The sequence below is a fragment of the Acyrthosiphon pisum genome, chromosome A2 (assembly GCF_005508785.2).
Source record: "Acyrthosiphon pisum isolate AL4f chromosome A2, pea_aphid_22Mar2018_4r6ur, whole genome shotgun sequence".
Lineage (NCBI taxonomy): Eukaryota > Metazoa > Arthropoda > Insecta > Hemiptera > Aphididae > Acyrthosiphon > Acyrthosiphon pisum.
In genome coordinates this window covers 77,183,853-77,209,452 of record NC_042495.1, presented here as the reverse complement: position 1 = coordinate 77,209,452, position 25,600 = coordinate 77,183,853, and the positions used below count along the sequence as shown (strand labels likewise).

The window sequence follows — 25,600 nt, the reverse complement described above, 5'->3', positions numbered from 1 at the left end:
GTATTTTTTAGATTTTTTGGTAACAGAATTAACTACTTAGGTGGAATCCTTGTTTTACATTTTTAATCCTTAGATAAAAAAATTGAACATTTTATAAATTTTTAACTATGAAATAATTATTAAATTTTAAATTGATAAATTTTGTCAAAATTCGATCTTTAAATGCTTATAAAAAAAATTGTGCCTATGTATTTTTAATATTTTTCAACTGCTATTGTGACAATATATCAGGAGCCTTGTATTAAATTTTTACACTTTTTGGCCCAACAGATAAAACTTTATTGATATTTATAGAAAAAAAAACTAAAAAAATTGAAAACTGACCATGTCCGTAAACAGCTCAAAAAGTGTCAAATTATTTTCAAAATTTCATCGTATATAGAAAATACTAATATAAACATCCAGTGAAATTTTCAAGTATCTACAGTCATTCGTTTTTTAATTACAACAAAATAAGAAAATCATTACATGAGAAATCGAGTGAATATCAAATGTTGTAAAAATATGAATTTCAAACGATCATAAAAATTTAATTTGACTTTCTTATAGATATTTTTTGTTTGATAAAGGTAGATAATCTTATAAGGAATCTTGTATTACATTTTAAAATCTTAGATTTAAAAAGAAAAATTTTTACGAATTCTTAACTAAACATAATTTACTAATTTTCATGATTTTTCCATATTTTGTCAATTTTTGAACTTTAAATGCTTATAAAAAAAAACTGTGACTAAGGATTTTTAATATTTTTCATCTGCTGTTGAAACAATATACTAGGAGTCTTTTATTAAATTTTCAATATATATTCGACATATATACGCATATATTGTTTACGTGCGCTGTGTGATAGAGTGAGGGTTTGGGGTGGTGCTTTTTTACGGTCAAAATTATTGAGAATTTAGTGCCTATTTTTTTATTTTAGTTGGCTGTAGGCCAGAGGTTGTAACTTGTCAGTTGTTACTGGCCGAGCCCTGACCTCTAAGTCCCGAGATCCGATGAACCTAGTGCCAAGTGGTCATTGCCTAAAGTAGTAAAGACCGATAAAGATATAAAATCTGAATATTTGATAGATGAATTTCAAATATTGTTGATTTTATAGGAAGATTCAAGATTGACAGTTGACAATCTTAATTCACGGTGTTAGGGGACTTGCCCCATTGCCGAAAATCGAAATCATAATTCAGTGATTCACATTTGAACATTAAATGTTTAAACATTTTCCACGATGGCACGATAAGCCCAATGCCCAAACAATGTCGAGACTGACCACTGACCAGTGCTAACAATATTACTCCAAAAACTACTTCAAATTTCTCTTATTTACAGTTTTGCGTTGGGTAACGTTTTTTTTTTAGTTTCTCCAAGGTATTGTAATACTATAATAATAATATCTGTATTTCCATCCCCCCTCCCAGTGGGGTATAGGCAAAAATCGATTTTTATTTCACGTCTTCGCCCCCAAGGACTAATGGCCACAAGAATACAATAGTGTATGAATAGTATGATTTAAAATACCGATTCTGTTTTAAGTTTTCATATAAGTTAACTTTGATAAATTAATGTGTTTTGTCATGCAGTTAACCCACAACGAGTATCCACCTGATACTCGCATGAGTGAATAATGAATATATGAAAATATATCGTTGATGTACTATAATATATTACTATCGATACTTATAAGAACATTTTACATTTGCTAATTACTTGTATAATCTGTATATCTATAGTTGTAGTATACTATAATAGGTATATCTATAGCCAGTATCACTAGTCAGTCGTAAATCGTAACTCGTGTTCGGTAGCCATTCAGCTACCAGCAGGCAGAAACCATCATTCTTCGTTCAGTTGTGGCGCCTCAGTTCATTCAGTTCGAAAAATATTGGACGTTCGTGTTTTGGTTGTTCTTTACTCCATGACATTTCGTTCTACTGTGCTCCACTCGTGTTACCAACAACCAATAAATTATACTTTTTTATCATTTAACTCGTCTTCATCTATGGTTAATGTATATACTTATAGAATTGTCCAGTGACTTTATTGGTTATTACTTATTAGTTATTAGTAGACACCAAGACCAGACATTATATCTGGAATGGAAATTTGAAAATAAACATTATTGAATACAACATAATACATTCACTTTTAATCTTCTCTACTTGCTTATTTACGTTTAAATACATAATTATTTTATGGAGCGAATTTGAAAAAAATACAATGTATTTTAAAAATATTTATTTTTACCGTGTTTGAAGTTTATGGAGACTTTTTAATGAATAATGATGTTTACATGTAAGTCGAAGTATAATATATCAATATACACTAATTAATAATAAATAATATTAATATCTTTTATAGTACGGTATTACAGATAAAACAAATACATAAAAACATTCATACTTTCTTAATTTTTCATATTTTGTAATTGTTTGGTATAATGTAATCTAACAATTTATTTTTTCTTTATAAACTTAATGAATTTTAAAATTTCAATTAAATATATATTATTTATACTTCTTATACCTAAATAGGGATACATATCAAAATTTATTGTTAAAATCATTCATTATTGGAAAATATGAATTTATTTACTATATTTATTTACCTACTTAATACTTATTATATTTATCTCAACTTTTATGTTAATTTCACGTTTAATTTTAATATTTTAATCTACTGATATTAAAATTTCAGTGCAATAAAATTGTTGATAATATAGTTTTTGTTTTAAATTTCTTAATTTTGCTTAATTGAATTGCTTAATTTTTAATGATTTTACAAAATTGTTGTTAATTGAAAATGTTAAGAATCTATTTAACCATTTAAAATTGATATGGTAAAATTAATTTCATGAGTGAAGTGATGGTAATATACAATATTGTTAGCGTTTTAAAAATATTATTCAAATATACTTTAAATTAAAGGTAGGGAACTGATAAGCACATATCTTAAGTTAATTCTTATGCGTTAGAATGTCAAATACTTGGAATTTGCCTGGTAGTTATAAAGAAAAAAAATATGTAGAGTTTGGATATTTTTCTAATTTAGTAGCAATTGTTTCAGTAAGTAAATTAATTTGGTATATAAAGTATATCGTAGAATGGAAACTTAGGAAACCAAATTAATAATGTTGATAACTCAGATTAAAACTGAACACCTAAATGTTATTATTTGTTAAAAATTACATTAATAAACTATTTTTGAAATATTATTTTATAAATTTGATTCTTAATTTGTTGGAAGTGTTACAGTTCTGATAAAATGTATGGATTGTTGTGTTTTTTGAACCTTAAATATTCTCTCAATAATACTACTGTAGAATAATAAAATATGTATTGAAATTTTTTTAGTAATTGAAGACATTTTCCAGGGTTTATATGGTAACTTTACTGAAGAAAACATGGAAGAATCTGATGAAAATATAGAAACCATAATGGATGTAGATTCATTTGAAGATTGTGATTCATTGCTGTATAGTGGTTATGATGATACAGATGAAACTAATTTTCAATGCCACTCACCTCGATACTCTTCGCATAATGAATCACTAATGGTGATTGAAGATGATGATTCATTGAGTGACATCAGTTGTAGTGGAAATATAGATGATAAGTCAACTTCAATTAAAATACCTGAAGAAAAAATAATTGTGAGTGATGATTCTGATTCTGATGTAGAAATATTTAAGCCATTGGGTCAATTTAAGAAAAATATTGTATCTGGTGCTACTAAAAATACAAATTTATTTACAAGACAAAAAGAAAATAATTCTTCAAATGCAAAGAAATTTTTTAATCATAACGCCTCTTTGGTCAAATTCAATCCTTCAATAAAATCTAACCAATTTAAATTAGCATCCACCGCTACAGTTAACAGGCCGAAAACTACAACTACACATTTACAACCAGAGTCATCAGGTAATACTGAAATAGGTCTTAATAAAAGTTTGTTGAGACCAAAACAACAATTGAAAATCACATCTTCAAATGAATCAAAATCAGAAGTTTATTTAGTCCCACACAATGGTATGAACTATATGATAAGCAAAGGAATACCTAAAAGAAGTCCACTGTTGAAGTCTAATTCTTCTTCATCACCTACATTAAAAGCACCCAGTGCTGTAATTAGACCAACTGAACAAAAAAATCAAATTGTGGTTATGTCTTCAAAAGATGCATTAAGCGGTGGAAATAAAGAAGAGTCTAAATTCATAGCTCGAATGCAACCACTCCCAGGGGGAAAATATAAAATGGTACCAGATCAAGGACAGGTACCTATTAATTTAGAAAGTGTATTCAAACGAAACCCTAATTTTACTAAACAAAAATTGGCTACACATCCTACTCCAAATGAAAATAAAGTTAGTGATATTTTTCATATAGGAAAATCATATCAATTAGCAAATATTAAGGAAACTAGACAGTTTCAGCATAAAACACTAGATGTACCATCTATAAATTCTTCTTGGAGTAAAATGTCTAAAACAGTTGAACTTGACAATGCGAGTAGAAATAAAAAGTTTATTACTCATACTGTTACAAGTGAAGATCCAATAGAAAAGCATTCTAAAATGTTTGTTCAAAACTGTGAGGTTAAAATAAAGACAAATTGTAACCAAAAAATGAATACCTCGCCCAGGTTTATTCAGCTGTCATCAAACTCAGAATCTTTAAAGCAATCAGATAGTCTACCGTTAAGTCATACTAGATATGGTTGGTATAAAATATTATTTAAAATCCTTTTTTGTTTTTCCATAAATTACTTTTTATTTGTTTCATTTTAGATAAAATAACTAAAAATGATCATAAAACAATTCAGTTATTATCTTCAAACTCTCTTACAAAATCTAAAACAAAATTGAACTCTTATAAAATGCTAAAAAATGGCGGAGATCATTCAAATAGCTCTGGTGATGAAATAATAAAAGTAAATAATAGTGAAACTCGTGTATCACAGGTATTGTTTGTTTGTATTATTTTGAGTAAGTTAAAATTCTGTTTAAACATAATTAATAATATTTTTTTAGAATTCAAATATTAGAAGAGCAGTTGAAGAACATTCAAATAAGCATAAAGTATCATTATCTGACGAAATTATTGATTTAGATGCTCAAAGTGATTCTTCCAACGAAGGTAACACATATATTATATACTTGATCTGTATAATTGCATAACATTTTTTTAATACATATTTAAATGTTTATTTGCAGATGATACATCTGATCAATTTATTTCTTGCAAATATGAATATTGTGATACATTGGTGTATGAACCTGAATTGATTGATGATTTATATTGTAGTTTGGCTTGTAAAAATTTAGATATTAAAAAAACAGTAACTGAAGAAGAACATTTTATCAATGAAACTTCCAATCTATCTGACAAAACTATAGTTGATCGTAAAAACCTTTTAACAAAATTGGAAAATAGAATAAATAAGAGGAAACAGAAGTTAAAAACTTCTTGTCCAGAAGACATAGTTAAAGAAAATGATGATTGGAATGAACAGTTAATAAATTTTTTTGATAAACCATCAAAAGAAGAAAGTCAACCTCCTCTAAAATCATTACTACCAATTAATTCTCCAGAAGTAATAGATGATGATGATGATGATGATGATGATAATTATTTTGATCTAAAAGTATATTTTTATACATAATAATTTAATTTTTAATTAAGTCAGTATGTTTATATTTTGTTTTAGCCTCTTATAGAAGATAAAGAAGTATTAAATTATATGACAGGGCTGCAATTTAGATCTGCTCCTAAAAAATTGTTTGATAGACCTTTTCCAACTGAAAAGAACTTATTTGTAGTAGGACAAAAACTAGAAGGCATTGATCCTAAACATGAAGCTTTATTCTGTGTAATGACTGTATCAGAAGTTTGTGGTAATTGTTAGTTAAAATAAATTTGGTAGCATAGGTGCAAATAGGAAATTTCATTGAGATATTATTTAACAAAAAAATAATGTGATTGTAAAAAGCGCTTGGCTTGATTTGAAATATTTCTATAATTAAATTTTTTTTTTATTATTATTTATGTACAATATTAAAAGTGATTTCCTGTTGGATTTGAAAAAAATAGTTCTTCATTTACCAATATTTATAGCTTTTCAATGTTAAATCACTCTATTAAATCACTATTAATTGTAACATTATCAATCTCATCCATTTTTACATAGTGGAAAACTACCTTTCACAAGTAGCTAATTAAATAATTATGAAAGACTGACTTCCATGAATTTTAGGGGTTTTGCATTACTTACAAATTAATATTTTTTTTCATAATATTTTAATAACTTTAAATCATGACATTAAGTAATCTTTACAGATACTGATTAAATCTTTTTAAGTTATTATGTAGTTATTACACATTAATTTATTAGTGTATTAGGGTATCAATTGAGTTATTGAAATTATTAATTTAATATCCGTAAAAAAACTAACATTGTATACAAAATAATATAACTAATATTGTGTTTACTGGTTGCTGTTGAAACATAAAATACACTGATCAATTATTATGGTACTAACCCCGTTCCCCCAAGCCATTCCATATTTGCGCCTATGCCTGTAACCCTATGCAATGACTTAAATTAATTTAATTTTTTATTGTTTGGTATGTTTATATTTTTTTAGGATACCGAATTAAATTACATTTTGATGGTTATGAGAATGATTATGATTTTTGGGTTAATGCAGATTGCCCGAATTTGTTTCATCCGGGATGGTGTGAAATGAATTTGCGCATTCTACAACCACCAAACAATTATGGAAATGCTTTTGATTGGATTAGTTATCTTAGAGAATGTCAAGCTTTACCTGCTCCAAAACGCAATTTTGTCTCTACTAAAAACCTTAATGTAAGCAATAGTCAATTACTATTTTATATTCGTAAAGATTAGTGATAACTGATATTTAACCACACAAGGTTAAATTTGTACTTTAAATCGTAAAATGTAATTAAAATACCAATTTTAATTTAATATTGGTTACTTAAAACAAATTAACAGACTGACTTTTTTCATACATAATATCCCATATTTTTTTTTTCATTTATACTGTCATTAGTTTGAAATCTACTTATTTTTGTGGTTACCTGGAAATATTTTACATATAAATATATTGTTAGAAATATTGTTAAAATAGAAACAGCTTTAGCTGCTAGTTTTGTAAACTTTCTTAAGTCATACAATTTTTCCAAGATATTGTTATATAATATGACTTATATGTATGACTATGTGTATCATTACAATAATGGTAAAGATAACATAGAGGCTTATGTAATTGACATTATTTTGTTAGCTTAAAATTATATTTATAAAATATTATTTTTTATACTTAGAGTTGTAAAAATCAACACAAATTTCATATTGGAGGTAAATTAGAAGCATTGGATAAATTAACCCGTACACTTCCAAAACAGTTAATTTGTGTTGCCACAGTTGCTGATATCTTGGGTAATCGGGTTCGTATTCATTTTGATGGATGGACAGATGATTTTGATTATTGGGTGGATATTACATCAACCAATATACATCCAGTAAGGTGGTGTGATAATAATGGTCGAACTTTGTCTCCACCTAGTGGTTATAATGGTAATTTGTTAATTGTAACATCATTAAATGCATACTAAAATATTACAATTTCTTTAGATATGAAAGGAAAAAAACCTTTTAATTGGACTGAATACTTAGCAGAGACAAATAGTGAACCTGTTCCTGAAGAGGCATTTGTTCGTAGACCTTTACGCGATTTTTCTAATAAAATGATAATTGAGGTTGTTGATCTTGTTGTTCCAAGACTATTAAGAATTGCCAAGGTAGTAGATGTTAGAGGGGACGAACTAAAAATTGTTTATGATGGATTTGATAATGACTATGCATACTGGGTTGAAGACGATAGTCCAGATATTCATCCTGTTGGATGGTCGTCAAAAACTAACCATCCAATTGAACTACCTCCAGGTATAAATTTGCTGATTATATAAATAAATATAGTTAAGTTAATGAATTTTGCCTAAACTCGTGTATTATGTTTAATTAACTATAGAGCAAACAAATGGTGAAAACATTGATCGTTTGAAATGTTTAGTTAGCCCATTTATGCTGTATTTAACTCATAGTTCTATGTAATTTTTAGTATTAACATTCTAATGATTGTTATTTTATTTTTTGTAAATTTAAGCATCTGATACACTTTGGAGCTGCACTATTCGTGGTTGTAAAGGTTATGGCAATTCATCAAATAGCATGAAAGTTGATCATGTTGAAATAATAGATTGTCCATATGAAATAGATTCATGGAAAACAGCTGTTGCTGGGTTGGCAAAAATGCCTGATCGATTGAAAACTCATAATGTTATAATTAACACAACATTGACGAGGTAGTCTTAAATTATATTTTTAAATGTTTTCTGATTGATTGATAACCAATTTAATTTAATAAATGTTATGTAGTTCAAAAATTAAAAGTGATATACATCAGGATGATAAAAATAAGGAAAAAACTAGAATAAATACAGAACATATGAATTTGGCAAAAATCAAGGAAAAAATGAATGAAAAAAGGTAGTATAAATTACATACTTATAAGTTTTATTACTTTATTTATAATTGATTTAATTAAAAATAATTTTGAAAATCAAATAATGCTTTAGATTAAATTTGCTGTTGGATGCAAACGATATTGAACCAAAATGTGATACTGCTATAAGAAACACACTTTTCAATGATACCATTTCAAGTAACAATAACATTAAATTGCAAAAATCACTTGGTTTGGGTCTTATAGGATATAATTTAGGCTCAGTGTCAATGGAAACACAATCCACTTATTGGACCAGACATAATGCACAACTAGGTATACCATTATTCAATACTACTGATACAAGAGAATGGACCATTCAAGAGGTGGCTTCATATGTTAAAAAAGTGGTGGAATTTTATAACTCAAATATTAATACCAACGAAGAAATCAGTATATCTGATCGTTTTATTGATCAAGTATGGATTTATTATTATTTGTATTGTTATTTATACATTCTTTAATAAGTGACTATTTGTATAGGCAATTGATGGTGATGCTCTTTTAATGTTAAATCAAGATGAAATAATGAAAATATTAAAAGTTCCACTGGGTCTAGCATTAAAAATAACCAATGCCATTATAATGTTAAGACAACGAACAATTGGAAATGAATGTATGTAATTGAAACCTACATTCCTCAGCATAAAAAATATTGACTTTTACTAATAATATGAACCTTTATTTCATATAAATCTCAATCGACTTATAATATTATTATTTTTAAAAGCTTAATTTTAAGTATTTTTTTGTAAGTATTTTTGTGTTTCCTATGATAAATTATAGTTACCTTTGTACATTTATGTTTTGTAAATAAAAACAACTGTTACAAAAAAGAAGAAAAAAGATTATTTTGAACAGTTCAGTCTTCCGTTTTCGTTACTTTATTACAGAAATTTGATGATTACAAAGTTACAACTAATTAATTTACTGCTAAAAGTTAAAAAAAATATCAATAATTATTACAACTACAATTATTTATTGTTGGACAATAATTTTATGTTCTGAATCTATAGATAAATTAAAAATCGTTATTTATAACAATTTAAATATATAATTAAAAATCCATGGTCACAATTTTTTTTTTATAAGCATCTAAAATTCAAATATTGACAAAATACAAAAATTTGTAAATTATTTTGAGTTAGAAACATGAAAAATTTTTTTTTTAAATCTAAGGTTTGAAAATTTAATACAAGATTCCTCATAAGTTTGTCTACCTTTTTCAAAAAAAAAAAATGTCTACAAGCAAGTCAAATTAAATGTATATGAGCGTTTGAAATTCAAATTTTTACAACATTGGATATTCACTCGATTTCTCATGTAACGATTTTCTTATTTTGTTGTAATAAAAAAAGGAATGACTGTAGATACTTGAAAGTGTCCTACCCACTTGTCATTTTTCTTTGGTAATTACAAATTGCAACTTATATAATAAAAAAATGTCCAAATGCACTTGACTATAATATTCAAATAATATATCAATATAATATTATATCTTAAATATTGATTAAAAACGAGTATATACTAATAAAAAAAATAAATTAATTTATCATAGGTACATTTACTACATTTATAAATGGCATACATTTTTTTATCTTAGGAATTACCTAAATATTTAAATTAATCAGGAAATTCCATATTTCCATGACAGATAAAGTATATTAAATTTAAGGTATATACCTATAGGTACAAATGAATGAATCCTTAAAGTAAATTCAAATAGGAAAAACCACTGTACAATTAGAAAAAGATGGAGAAGTGGGTGTCGCTCTGCTGTACAGTAGATTACAAGTGGGTCACTATAATGGATGGTGTTAAACTTGAATTCAATGATATAATATCATTGTATAAGAAAAACGATTCTGAGCGTAGACACTCAGTCAGCATATAATATTTTATATTACTAAGTATATTCGATGATATTATTGTGAATAAAGTAATTTATATATAACCAACTTACGCGGAACCTTGTTTTAAATTTTCAATCCTTAAGATATAAAAGTTGAACATTTTATACATTTTTAACTACAAAATAATATTATTACATTTTAAATTTGATAATTTTTTACAAAATTCGAACTTTAAATACTTATAAAAAAAGTTGTGCTAAAAATGTATTTTTTATATTTCTCAATCTTAATTATAACAATATATCAGGAGCCTTGTATTAAATTTTCACGCATTTTGACCAAACAAATAAAATCTTATTGACAATTATAGAGAGAAAAAAATTTAATTTTGACATTATCCGTAAATAGCTCAAAAAAGTCATAATTTTATGGTGTTTAGAAAATGAAAATATAAACATTCACTAAAATTTTCACGTATATACAGAAATTCGTTTCTGAATTACAACAAAATAACAAATATATAAAAATAAAATGTAAAAAATATAAAAATATGAACTTTGAACGCTCATAAAAATTTGTTTGATTTGCTTGTAGAAATTTTTGTTTTTGATAATGGTAGACACTCTTATGAAGAATCTTGTATTACATTTTCAAATCTTAGATTTAAATAGAAAAAATTTTTATGAATTTCAAACTCAAATAATTTGCACATTTTTGTGAATTTTACGTATTTTGTCAATATAAAAACTTAAAAAAATTTTTTTCATCTATCTTTGAAACAATATATTATGAGCCTTAATTAGATTTTCAAGCTTTTTTACCCAACAAATTGTATTGATATTAATTATAGAATAAAAAACTAAAAAAATTGGAAACTGAAAATGTCAGTAAACAACTCAAAATAAGTCAAAATATTTTGAAAACGTTATGAATATGTATAGAAAATGCTAATATACACATTCAGTAAAAATTGCATGTATCTATATTCTATGGTCATTTTTTTTAGCGTTGCACCAAAAACCAAAATCGATTTTTCGAAAAAATTCCCGTTTTTCCTATTTTTTGAGCCAATGAAATGGAACCTATATACTTAATATTATATAGGTACACGGAAATACAAAATTCAAAATGATTGAATACTTATATTTGATTTTACAATTGTTTTATAATATTTTGTATGGTAATGGTAAAATCCAAGCCCCCCCCCCCCCCATATATACATTGCGGCACTGCCAATAAATAAAACTAAAAAGATACAAATTCAGTGGTATAGTGGAAGGTACACAACAGTGTACCCACCTCCTAATTTAATATTAACGAAAATCAAGGTAGGTATGCAGGTGCCAGCCGCCAGGTACACGGACCATGCAGAACAGGACTGAGACGTGTTAACATTACAAAGTAAATAATATTTGTACTGGGTACTATTTATTAAATAATAGTAAACGGTGTTAAGTGCAAAAATAATATTATAGTAATTATTATACAGTATACACCATACACGTATAGGTACATTGATATAAAATATAATATAATTATCTTATTTATATTGCACAAAATGTTAGTACACAACTACCTATTGTTGAATGCATAGGTATTTTGTGTAGTCGTGTAGAAAAAGTGTTTCTTTTTGTCAAAAATGGCGATATTTCTTAAAAAACGATCAAGGTAAAAGAAAGTTAATACCAGCATTACAACTGAAGACCCAAAATTGAAAATACAAATTATGGCAATTACTTTCATCATGTAAAAAGTATTAAAATTGTTTCATAGTATGTTAATTTATATTTTGAGTTAAATTATACAGTTTTTAATTTTGTTAAGCATTACATGTTTTAAACATTATTATTGATCACGAGTTTAAATACAAATCATACTTTATGAGGTATTATTATATATTATATAGGCAACTCATAAATAGACAATATAGTAGATACTTCAAAACTTGTTTAATATTATGCTCTCTACCCTAAGTATTTTATTCAACATAATTCTGCCAGACTGTTCTTCTTTTAGGTGGGTATCTATCTACTGCAAATTGCAATAATGATTAAATAATATTATTTATTATTATAGTATTTATTAATTAATAAATATTAAATATTATGTACAACAATTTACTCAGTGCCGCAACCACATCAATTTGGGCTCGTGTGTAAATAAAATGAATGGGCCCCCCTCACTCTTGAAGATTGAAAAATTAACCTATTGACTATTGAGTATATTGTACAATTAATTTTTCCAAATGTGAAAATATAATTTGGAATTTTGAGTTTTCACTCATACAAAATAAGGTTAACGAAACGCGTAAATACACTCACCCTAAATTGGTCAAATTGAGCGTTCCTTCGCATGACGCACTATTCAATCAATTAGGTACAACCAAACTATTATTAATCTCGGTTATACGGGCCACAAAAGAAACGTTGATGTATGATAATGTTGTGTACAAAACAAAATCTATTGTTCAACCTTGTTCAATCATTAATAATTATTATTATAACGAAATTGTTTTATATATTTTTTCTATATATTTTTAAATTTGTATCATTGCCCCCCCCCCCCCCATTATGGGGTTAGGGCCCTGGGCCCTTGTGTTTGACACACGCAACACACCCGGTTATTGCGGCACTGAATGAACTTCATTTATTACTATTCACACGTTTAGTGAAAAAAATCGACCATTTTTATTTGTAGATAACATAATAACCCAACATAAAATTATGTTGAATAAAATACTTAGGGTAGAGAGAATAATAATAAACAAGTTTTGAAGTATCTACTATATTGTCTATTTATAAGTTGCCTATATAATATATAATAATACCTCATAAAGTATGATTTGTATTTAAACTCGTGATAATGTTTAAAACATGTAGGTAATGCTTAACAAGATTAAAAACTGTATAATTTAAGTTTTAACTCAAAACATAAATTAACATTCTATGAAACAATTTTAATACTTTTTACATGATGAAAGTAATTGCCATAATTTGTATTTTCAATTTTGGGTCTTCAGTTGTAATCATAGGCGCAAATAGGGGGGGAGGCTTTAGGGGCTAAGCCCCCCCAAAAATGCCCATAGCCCTCCCAAACATTTCCTACATTTTGTTTTAAGCTTATTCAATATTATCAAAGTAAGGCCCTATTAGCCCTATTAGCTCCCCCAAATCTCAAACGCTATTTGCGCCTATGCAGTCTGCACTAACTAAACATATTGATTGTTCATATAAATATATAATAATGTATAAAATGATGTAGGTATCTACAAATGTACAGAACACATTTGATTGATGTATAATAATTGAAACTCAACATTTGGATTAATGACAATTTATTATAATTAAAAATTTTAATTAATGCTAGTGTTCATAGATAATGGATAAATAATGTATAATAATATTTAAATATGCTTTTATTCAATGAAATGCCACATTTACATATTATCTATGTAAAAAGGACATAAGAAGCGTATAAATGGTTTTTAGAGTAAAATAATTTAAAAAATGTAGCTTCTGTTAAAATTAGTGACTGCTTATGTTCAGTTTAAATTACTAAGATTCCTGTGCAGGTGTTTTTTTTAACTTTTTTTTGAGGCAACGACTATTTTGTCAGTCTCCAGCATATAAGTGTACCTATTTGAAATGTCATCAATAGTGTTTGACGTAATTAATGCCGTTGGTGGTCCATCATACAGGACATTTAAAATCGTGTTCTTCGCAGTTAAAAAGCATCAATGCCGCAGCATCAAATTTAAAATTTAGAATAGCCGCAGAGTATACGGCGTAGACAACCCCCCAGTAACAACTAGATTCATTTTCTTATCAGAAAAGATGATATACAGACAAGAAAATCTAAGCATTTTTAAGTAACTAATGGGCATAGGCGCAAATAGGGGGGCTTTATGGGGAAAAGCCCCCCAAAAATATCCATAGCCCTCCTAAACATTTTCTGCATTTTGTTTTAAGCTTATTCAATATTATCAAAGTAAGGCCCTATTAGCCCTATTAGCCCCCCCCCCCAAATCCCAAACGCTATTTGCGTCTATAATGCTAATGGGCGACGACAGCGCTTCGTAACGGCCACATCCATTTATCGTCAATTTTTCGCGCCGCGTAAATATGGGCCAGTGAACGATCTATAGTATTTATAATCAATGGTCGTGTATTTAATAGGTCTATATTATATTATTTTATTTTATCAATGGGAAAATAATAAAATTTGTTTAGGAACTACGATTTAAGATATACCTTAAATATATATACCTATATCTTAAATCGTGTTAAGTACACATTTCAATAACATATTAATATCACGTAGTAGTGTTGCGGTTGGTTACACCATAGACATATAATAGAATATCTATTATAATATGTCTATGGGTACACTGATCTGATAGCAACTGAGATAACGTTCGAAAATGTTTTTAATTTTGTTACAAATTAAAAATACTAAATTACAATTTTCATTGTGCTTACTTACTGCTTACCGCTTACTGGCTTCATTAATTAACATTCAACCGTTTCTGAAGACTTGCGAACATGTAAATTGTAAATTATGTACTGTAGTAAGCATCGTGTCGTCGTTCATAATAATATAATCTGACGCCGCCGGTCGATCGTCAAATGCACGGGAATCGTTGGCCTAACAAATTATTTTCCTGATCGTTTGGAAGTTTAAACTGTCATCATAAACAATAACCATCATTATGAACGGTCAAGACATTGTCGTAAGTATATCGTCTACATGCGATATGCGAGGAGTGAGTTTACATAATACGATTGACTATTATTTTCTCGTGTTTTTTAGGTCTACGAACACGAAATGAAAAACTATGAGATGATGTTGACAGAGTTCTATGATGCAAATTCTAGTAACGCTGTAAAGCTGTGTATGCAAGAAGAATTTGACAAATTTGGCGAGCGAGATAAATGTTGGGTGCAGTGTTGCTACAACCTGGAGAACAGTAAAAACCAATATTTGTTAATGTTCAGTCTGAACATAATGGAGGTAAGATATTAAATCTTTTTTTTACTGACCACAGCTGCAAAAAATGTAAATATATCATATGCGGATGTTTGATAACTAGATGATTATCAATAAGAAATGGGAAAAAATGACTTTCAAATCTCAAGAAACATTGAGGGAAGCAATTTTTAATCATATTGTGATGAAACACAAAGAATATCCAAAATATATGATCAGCAAAATGATCAAGTTATTAGTCGATATAGCCCGTAATGATTGGCCGTTGCGGTATCCAAATTTTATCGATCACATTGCACAAGTAAGTGTTATTTAAATTAAAAACAAAACATATACATAAGTGATTAATAATATTTGTAATTCACTTAGTTGCTCGTAGATCCTGAACAAGTTCTTTTGGGTTTATCATTTTTGCTTTTGTCATCTGAAGAATTTATTAGCCCCAAAGAAGATCTTTTAGGCAAAAGAAAACATGAACTGAAAGTAAACTTTTTGAAGCACATTCCTAAATTGTTTGAAATACTTTCAGGTAAAATTATTATTGTTGTTTGTTTTGTATAGTTATTATTATTATATTATATACATTTTACTATTATAGATACTAGCAACATTTATAATGTTGTAGAATTATTCATTTAATAATTATAATAATAGTTAGTACTTACTACAAATAGTTCATATTAATAAAACATTGTTTTTAGATATTTTGAAAAATGCCCATAAAACTTCAAACTCAGATGAAATATATGAAGCGGTAACAAAAGTATTTTCTGATATGTTTACATGGCTTCCATTTGAAAAGCACCTGACTCCTGATTTATTACATGTCTTGATGCCCCTAGGAAAAAAAGAGGTATATTTTATATAATTTTGAAATTAATATTAATAAATTAATAATATAAAATCATTAATTTTATTGTTCAGAATGCTACATCCATTAACACTTTAACTATATTTAATGAAGTACTTAGTAAATCATATACTCAAACAGAAGATAGATATTTCATTTTATCTGAGTTATGTCTTTATACATTCCGTTTAGTTGAAAATATCATTGCTGTTCCTGAAATTGGTTTTGTGAGTGAAGCGTAAGTATACAATATAGTATATTACAAAACTTCTATTAAACATTTATCTAATAAGCTTCAATTTTTTCAGTTATATGGTTATAGTTATTGAAATTCTATCTGTAGTCATTAGAAAGTATTGGAACTATCTTGATAGTCATTTTAATAATGGTGAATTCTTAGAGTTACTGTTACAATTTACATTCCGGCAAGATGTTTTAGATTGTTATTATCAATGTTTGGATATTTGGTGTAGTATTTTCGAAGCATTGACTGATCGTCCTGGATGTATTGAAAAGTAATTTTACAATTTTTTATATACATTAATAATTTCAAAAAACTATGCATTTCTACCAAATATAAAAATAAAATGTATGATTTGTTTAGAAATAAGAACTTCTATCATTTTTGATAAATATAATAACAATAGCTATTTAATTTAAAAATATACTAAATTTAATCATAGTCTTAGTAAGTAATTTATTAATAATTAATAAATGTATATTTTCTAGGTATCGTCATATATTTTTAGATCTTGTTGAAAGAGTGACACAAAAAATTAATACTTTTGGCAGTATAAATGATGAAACATATGATGATGATGTAAGTATTCAAATCATTATAATAGTTTTTTAAGAGTCATATTCTATGTGAGTTTATTTCTTATGTTTAACCATAAATAGGATGTTAAACCCTCTATTATAAAATACGAGTCTGCAATGAAGTACCACATTTTATGTCTTTGCTGTCCTTGCTATCATATGTAGCACATACCTAGGTAATCTACTGAAGAGTCTGAACATAAGGACGTTCCGATACTACCGACACTAGTAAAGTATCGATACTTTGGTTGGTCTTTGATCCTCTCCCTTTTTAAATTAGCCTATCTTCTGCTCAGGGGTATAATCTATCTATGTATATAAAAATATCTGATCCCGTTCACTTCGTTGCCCATTAAAATTGCCAACTCTATATGAATAATATGTTTTCATATCACCATGGCAACCATTACTATACAAAACATTCCATCGGAAATTTCAAAATAATATATAATTGGTTTCCATGGTAATACGGAGACACACCGACGAAAATCTCAAAATAATATATAAATGGTTGCCATGGTAATATGTAACGTAACATTTTTCGATTCTATGTGCCAAAGCAAAGACATAAAATGTAAAAATATTATATATGTTTATTACATCAACAAAATTATAATAATTCTTGCTACGCCACAGCGCTCTTTTTAGTACATAGAAAATCTAATAATTTAAAACCATCTTTATTTATAGTTCCCAACTATCATATTATGGCATAATTATTGTTCCTAACAATCATATTATGGCATGGTAATAATAATCAACTATGAGCTTAGGCAGTCACAAAAGTATACAATTTGAGGATTACAGATGACTGGCGATGGTCACATATTAAATATACAATTTTGTTGATCAAAGCAACATTTTGTATATATATAGGCCAAGTATAATAATAATTGTTCGTCATAATTTGATAAACTAGTTAATATGATGCTAGTATGATTTATTGCATGATTGGATTATCAAATTTCATTTCAATTTTAAAACTGATATTTATTGTTTCTTCATTTTAATCAAATGGAATTTGATAACAGAAAAATATGTAATAGAATACAATAAAAAAAATTAACTTTATATGTAGGAATATAAGTGATTTAATTTAATTGTCTACAATATAATAAGTAATTATTGGCTGTATAGTGTATAAGGGCGTACTCAAAAGAAACCGAACTGATGTTGTGGGGTGTGGAGGTTTTGAAGTATTAGGTGTTTTCTGTTTGGAGTGTGTAAAAGAACTTTTCATCAGTCACTTTGCCAACTGCAGTCACTGTAGGAGGTTGCTTTCTGTTTGTGTAATATTTTTTTTTGTGACTTGCGCGCTAGTCGTTTTTGTGATGGCTGACTTGTGCTATGAAGTTTTGCTTCCTACTCAGGAAAATAGGCATAAAAACGGCCTACAATGATGATGCTCTGGTGAAAACTCAAATGTTTGAGTGGTTTCCCCATTTTAATAGGTGGTGGGGCATGTTAATTGATGTTTAACCTCACTCTGAATCTTTGACAGCCCCAAACCAACAAAAATATTGAAAAAATATATGAAATTGTCTCAGAAGATTGATGAAATACCATCGAAGAAGTTGGGGAGAAATCTAGAGTGACTTGGAGTTCATTACAGAGAATTTTAAGTGAAGATTTTGGGATGAGAAGGGTGGCTGCAAAATGTATCAACATCCACGCTCACACATAATTTTCTGTGCGGCGATTTTTGTTCAAAAATGGTATGACCATTGTGCTTCAACCACCTTATTTACCCGATCTAGCCTTGTGCGACTTGTTTTTATTTCTCTAAATGAAAGACAAAATGTTTTACGGATGTTAATAAAGTCAAGACCAAAAGTCTTCATAAAAGATGAATTTCAAAAATGTCTGACACAGTGGAATAAAAGATTAGACAAGTGTATTAACTCGAAAGGAGATCAAATGATTTTGTAGAAAAATTAAACAAATTACTTTTACCAAAAACAGTTCGTTTTTTCTTGGATACACCCTCATATATTTGGTATACTGTTTTAAGTTCTCCCCTGTACACATACGATACTATTAAATACTTCGTCCAGGATTTCTATCAACCATCAGTTGTTAACCAGCTTGGTTAAAGCATGTCGAAGACAGAATTGAAATTTATAATATAATATTATACGGTTAATATGATATAAGTTTTTTAATTTAATACCTATCCACGAGCATTATAAATATGTTATATAATTAACAACTTATTAAAAAAATAAAATCCTAAATAGTAATTTCCCATGTTCTTAATTATTTAGAATTAAATAAGTTTTAAAGATTTCTATATTTACATGTTTACAGGGACAAACCGAATGCCAAATATTTTTAAATAAAAATATTGAAATTATATCAAATGTAGCACATCTTTATCCAGTTATCGCTGTGCCTGTGGTAAATATAACATTAGAATTGTATTTAGGGGATTGCAACACACGCATTTTTCATATGTTTTAGTCCAATTTGCGGTGGTAAATTACACAATATACTTCGGTATATCCAATTTTAATTTTTATACATTTGTGAGCTCTGACAAAATATCTTGGCTATTTTGAAAGTAGATTTTACATTTTAAAGGACCCTAAAATTTAGATTTTTTTTTAAAAATCCCATGAAATTATTGTATTTAAACTGGGCATATATGATTTTAAATCAAAAAAGTAATTCTTAAAGAGCATAGTCTATAACCTTATAAATTCAATAATTTTTTCAAAATTACAATCAAACTTCAGGAAGTATGTTTAATTTACTACCGCTTTTAGTAGTTTTTATAATTAAGCAAACAAGAATATATTTTATTTTTCGCAAAGTATTGACATATGCATGTGTTGTATTACAGCGTTTCTCAGAAACACTAATGTTCATTTACTACTCACACATAAACATTACCCAAATGTAGCCCCCTATTATTCTATTTTTAATATACTATTCTTAATTAAGTATTAATGCACATTTCATTAAACTTAATAATAATGGTTCTAGGTCGATAATTGGAAAGTCTATATAAATGATTATATAACTATACTGAATTCACCCATGCTACTCGAAAACTTTAAGGATTCCAAGTGCATGTTCTTAGTTCCATCTACAAGAACTTTGACAAGCCTGAGTGGCTATTATGAAGATTCTATGAAAATTGCGATTACAAAAATGCTCAATGACATAGCGATTCAAGGTGTCGCTACAACACCGCTTTATCAATTACCCGTATCACAATCAACTACAAAAACTCTGATTCAAATGTAAACAATTAAAAATTTTATTTTCTGCATGTACAATGAAGAATAACTTAAGGTAGTTATTGTATTATTATTATTATTTTTTTAGTCAGAGCGAAATCCTCACGGCATTATCGAGGTGGATGCATTTATTAAACAACAACAAACAGTTTTGTATGGAACAGAATAGAGAAAAACTTTTTTCTGTTTTGGTTACGTCTTTACAAGATACGAGGCAGCCCACTCAGATACATGATGCTTGTGGAGTTCTACTACCAACAGTCACTGAACCTATGCTTGTTCATATTACCGAGTACACATCATTGCTTGAACAATTATTATCACCATTTTTAGATGGTTCTATAACACTTAATCATTTAAATAAGAAGGTATAATTTTTACAAAATTATATATTTATTAAATTGTTTACAACTTTCATACTTTTAGACTCGCTTGTCAGTGAGGGTAACATCTTTAAAGTTTCTTTTGACTTGTCCCAGTCAAGAAGAAGAAATAAAAGTATTGGTTCTCATGAATTATTTAAAGTCATTAGCACCATCTGGATTAAATGATTTGAAAATGTTAACTGATGTTCTTGTTAGCAGTGGTCCTTACAAAATGTCTACTAGAAGAATTATTTATCGTTCTGTTGAAGTAACTACATTAATCATATTACTTTTAAATGTTTTAAAACTATTTTTTAATCAAACTTCTGTAGCCATGTTTGATTGAAGCGGTTACACACCTGAAAAATGATATGCAATCAGAGTCCTCACTCAATCCGCAAATGGAAAAATGTGAACGAGTGATTACATTTTTATCAGAGATGTATGAATTATTGCATGATACTATGTCACCTCAGTTTGTACAAATTCTTATGCAAACTTTTGTTGACTTAGACATGTAAGTAACATTATTCCAATTATTCCAAGAACACTGACCTAAAAATAATGTAGTAATTTGGTTGAATTTTTTTTTAGGATATGGTCCGCTAGTACAATGTTGACAATCAAAATGCTTGAAGTTCTATCATTAATTGTTAAACATTCTTCTAAATCAAATAAAGAGTTTACATCTGTAGTTATTAAATTAGGATTAGAGAAATTAATTCCTTTGGTAGCTTCTAACTGTTACCCACCAACAGTCTCTGCACTTTATAATTTGCTCTTTTGGTAAAGATTTTATTTTATTAGCAGATATTATTAAGACGTATAGTCATTTTTTTTTTGGTTTTTTAGTGTTTTGATGTATAAATGGAGATATTTTTTTCCTGCTTCTCCATCTCTCACTGTGCTGCATCCTGCAAACGATAATAACATTGATAATTCTGAACAGTTCACTACAATATTGGAAGTAATAGGATACTCATTTATGACAAATGATATAAGTATTTTTTCACAAAACTTAAAAGCCATTGAAGAACTACACATACAGTGGAATTTATATGCAAAGGTATTCATTTAAGTAATTTATAAAATGGCAGAATTAAAATTATTATAATTCATTTTTTTTAGGAATATTTCAAACATTATTTTCTCAGCAAATACATGACTGTACTATTGAACGTTATGGTTAACAAAAGCCACACAATACTATCAGACGAAATATCAATGACTATTTACAACATGGCTAGTGTTGATTTTGATTATTTCTTTTCTAAATTCTTGCCTGATTACTTGAAACAAACAGACAATATTCGTAATGATCAGCGACAATTTTTGAGGCAAAAACGCATGCAGCCAGTCAAAGTAGTTATTATATTAATATGAGTTTAAAAATATATTTAATGTATTAATATTGTTATTTTAGGAACTACCAACATTTATGATTAACCTCGCTCAGCTAACAAATGACATAAGATGTTCAAAACAAATTTGAACCAACTCAAAAGGTAAAATGACTGAATTTTTATTACTTTGTCCATGTACTTCATCCTTGAGTAAAAATTGATTTTTGGTCTTAAGGTTATTGTAATAATTAAGCATTGATAATTACGATTATTTTTTTATATATCAATTAATTATTATAAATAAAATGTTTTTAACATTAAATTATGTGAATGATTCAAGAAGTTACTATGTTTTCAACTTTGTAATTAATATTGTAAAAGGTATTTTCAGTGAAAAAACCAACTCGAGTTAATCATCATTAATGGTAATTTATTTATTCATACTATGTAAGGAACGGTATAGTTCATTGTGTATGGTAAACGGAAGGAGGCTTAATACTTTAGATGTTTTATGATTTTTTTTTTTTTTTAAATATAAATATGAAAATATGATTTTTATAAATCTTGTAACACTTGTTAATAATAATTGTTTATTAATTAATTAATATATTTAATTTTTTTATTACATATCCATTAGTTTTGGATACATATCTCTTAACAAAGGATCATTCGTTTAGTATTTGTCAGTATTAAACCATTTCAATGACAAAAATATATTATTTTAGTATTTGAGTTCTGTTGAGATTTTATGACAAGTATTCCCACTTAGAAGTCAAGTGATCTTGATGGTTTTTTAATCATACCAATTTAGTTAAAATATAATTGTTGTTGTATATTCAAATGCACATGTTTCTGAGGTTCATGTCGACTACCAATAAATAAAAAAAAACACTTACAAATTATGATTATAGATGAACATTTGAATAACTAATTCTATATAATATTTGCATTAAGTAAAGATTTCAATCTAAGCCATAAACAAAATAATCCTTAGTTGATATTTTTGTTTTGGCCAATTAGTAAATTATTTTGCTTAAATTGAATGAAGATACTTACCTAAACAAATTGATATAACAAACTAGAGTATAGTATTTTAGTATGAAATGATGGTAGCTGGGGTGGTTTTAAATAATTTAGTAAATTAAATTTACTGAGAAACAAAACTGCGTTTGCTGCACGGAAGGTAATTATATACTTATATCTACTTAAAATTGTATGGTTAACAATGTTACTGACCACAGAATGTAGTATAGGTACTGGGACACGCAGAGCTTGATATTAGTGGGAGGCCGTGACTCTCGGTTGTTGTTGATATGGGTGTGTTAGTAGGGCTTCAAACCGATTGAAAAAATTTTGTATACCGGTTTTTATTTTTTTCGATTTTGGTTTCAATTTTTCAATACCAGTATTTGGAAATTTCGGGTTTGTATAGCTACCGGTTTCCATTTTTTTCCGATTTTGTTTTCGGTTTCAGTTTTTAAACGGTTTATACCTAGGGTTGCCACCTCTCCGGGTTTCACCCGGAGAATCCGGGTTTATGTATAAATCTACGGGCTCCGGGTTCAGTGAATTATTCTCCGGGTCGGAGATAAAGATAAGATAACATACGATTTATAGTCTTATATAGACTTGTTTTTATTATTATGCCTTTTTTTTTTATTAGTTTCCGGTATAAAAAGCATTTATTCAAGATAACAAGAATAATAAGATTATGAATTACATCGATTATACTACATACTGGTGTATATTAGCGTCTAGCTGATGACTTTTTTTTTTTTGCTTATCGGTCTGTCTCCGGGGCTGCTTTCTTTCAAAGGTGGCAACCCTATTTATACCGGTTTCTAAAATCGGTTTCAAGGCCTGGACTATTTACGTTCATTCTTAGTTTATTAATTATTTTGAATGGCCGGATCGAGCATTCGAATCGCCTTTTGTGTAAAACTGTGAAGTATATGTGAATGCACATGTTATAAGGTGTATTGTAGGCTGTACTACTGTAGTATACTATATTAGTATATTACTATTAGTTATTACCTACTATTTACTAGTATAGAAATATTGAAACGGAAATATTATACTAATATGTTTAAAAATACTAATCGACAATTATAGCAACCGACAACGACGCGTGAAAACGTAGTTAATTAAATAAATAAATTACCTAATAATTGTATTATACTATAGGTAGTGACTATAACATAAAGTTTTTCCTAATTCAATGGTGTCCGCCAAATTGCATCATCTGGAAACTAACCATTATAGGCGGATATTTGGTCACATAATCCGTGGGGAGGCATAACATTTTTGTCTTATCCATTAGCGTAAACATACATTTTTAAACGCTTCAACCTACTAACTAGTGACTACTCAGTACATTTCAAGGCATATTACGATTGATATGTAGATGGTTTTCTGTGAAGTTTGTACGCTGTGCGATAAGTGGTTTCGGAGTTATGGTCTCTTACACCTGGTGACATGGCCAAAAACAACAAGTTAAGTTGCGGATTAAAATAATAATAGTGTATTGTATATTATATTGCTTGCTTGGGTTACGGGCACCTTTGTTGATTTGTATTATTATTTTTTGTCAATATATTATATACTAGCTGATCCCGTGCACTTCGTTGCCCGTTAAATGTAGGTACCAACTCTATGACTCAAACTTTGTTCAAATCGTTATTTAATAATCGGTGTATGGTGTTCAAAACTTATCTTAACTTTTCCGTGGCCCAGAATAAAAATTCTGGTTCGCAGCAGTATCGATTTTACTTAATTCCACCCACGGTAGATTAATATAATCAATTAATACAAAATCCTAACCGTACTAAAATCCAATGAATAAAAAAAACCAAATTTAGTCCTTATTAAATTAATCTATCTTCTTTCCAGAAGTCTAATCTACACAAACATTCATACCAAGCTGAACCCGTGCACTCCGTTATCAGTAAAAAATTATAATTGTTCAACTGTTTTTGGATGTAACTTGGTGCAATGTTCAATAATTTGATTTGGTGCTAGCTTGTGCCTGATCTGCCCAAATAACCAATGGAAACCAATAATAAGTAAATACTAATTTCTACTGTAGACTGTAACCAATGGCAACTATTTAAAAAATAAATAAAAATAAAATTTCGAATTTCCATCGTGAATTTCGAGATTCCTGTTTGAGCACCTCTTTAAAATGCGAATTTCGTAAAATCCTTTCTTAGTGCGCCTACACATAGTAATAAGTACATTTACTGAAAATTTCATATCCATAGCTTGAAGCTTCAGCAGTTCCGGCTAGGCGATGATGAATCACCCAGGACAAGTCTTTTTATATATACAGACAGATAAGTTATTTTTATTGTAGTATCCTAAGTTGAATTTTTAGAAAGCTAAATTTGATATAGAATTATGATATGGGCTCTATGCAAATTAAATAGGTTGGTCGTTTGGGCTGCAACTAACATTTTCTTGTCTCTGTCGAAAAAGTTCGCCCCACCGGCCACCTCTGGCTCGGGGTACACTGCGAGGAAGTCATTTACCTTTGTACTCCAATAGGCACTCTTAATGATA

General features: G+C 28.0%; 2 protein-coding genes across 3 annotated transcripts; both read left to right on the top strand.

Annotated features, from left to right (window-relative positions):
• Positions 1 to 1,719: 1,719 nt before the first annotated feature.
• LOC100164434 lies at positions 1,720 to 9,420 on the top strand. 2 transcript variants are annotated; one of them, XM_029489447.1, is made up of 14 exons: positions 1,720 to 2,289; positions 3,368 to 4,709; positions 4,781 to 4,953; positions 5,024 to 5,129; positions 5,207 to 5,637; positions 5,701 to 5,887; positions 6,638 to 6,861; positions 7,344 to 7,596; positions 7,654 to 7,965; positions 8,186 to 8,384; positions 8,458 to 8,568; positions 8,658 to 8,743; positions 8,804 to 9,003; positions 9,068 to 9,324. In XM_029489447.1, exons 2-14 carry the CDS (start codon positions 3,398 to 3,400, stop codon positions 9,206 to 9,208), a joined length of 3,735 nt encoding a protein of 1,244 aa, XP_029345307.1. In that variant the 5' UTR covers positions 1,720 to 2,289; positions 3,368 to 3,397; the 3' UTR covers positions 9,209 to 9,324. The 2 variants fall into 2 exon arrangements, with proteins under 2 accessions (XP_029345307.1, XP_001944354.2); XM_001944319.5 differs by having other exon boundaries at positions 1,722 to 2,289; positions 8,658 to 9,003; positions 9,068 to 9,420.
• Positions 9,421 to 14,817: 5,397 nt separating this feature from the next.
• LOC100166442 (exportin-6) lies at positions 14,818 to 22,589 on the top strand. Its single transcript, XM_001944265.5, has 17 exons — positions 14,818 to 15,166; positions 15,247 to 15,447; positions 15,527 to 15,724; positions 15,793 to 15,952; positions 16,125 to 16,276; positions 16,348 to 16,511; positions 16,582 to 16,788; positions 17,003 to 17,093; positions 19,400 to 19,489; positions 20,078 to 20,337; positions 20,423 to 20,702; positions 20,761 to 20,967; positions 21,032 to 21,216; positions 21,294 to 21,485; positions 21,552 to 21,765; positions 21,828 to 22,061; positions 22,123 to 22,589. Exons 1-17 carry the CDS (start codon positions 15,146 to 15,148, stop codon positions 22,189 to 22,191), a joined length of 2,925 nt encoding a protein of 974 aa, XP_001944300.1. The 5' UTR covers positions 14,818 to 15,145; the 3' UTR covers positions 22,192 to 22,589.
• The last annotated feature ends 3,011 nt before the right edge of the window (positions 22,590 to 25,600 follow it).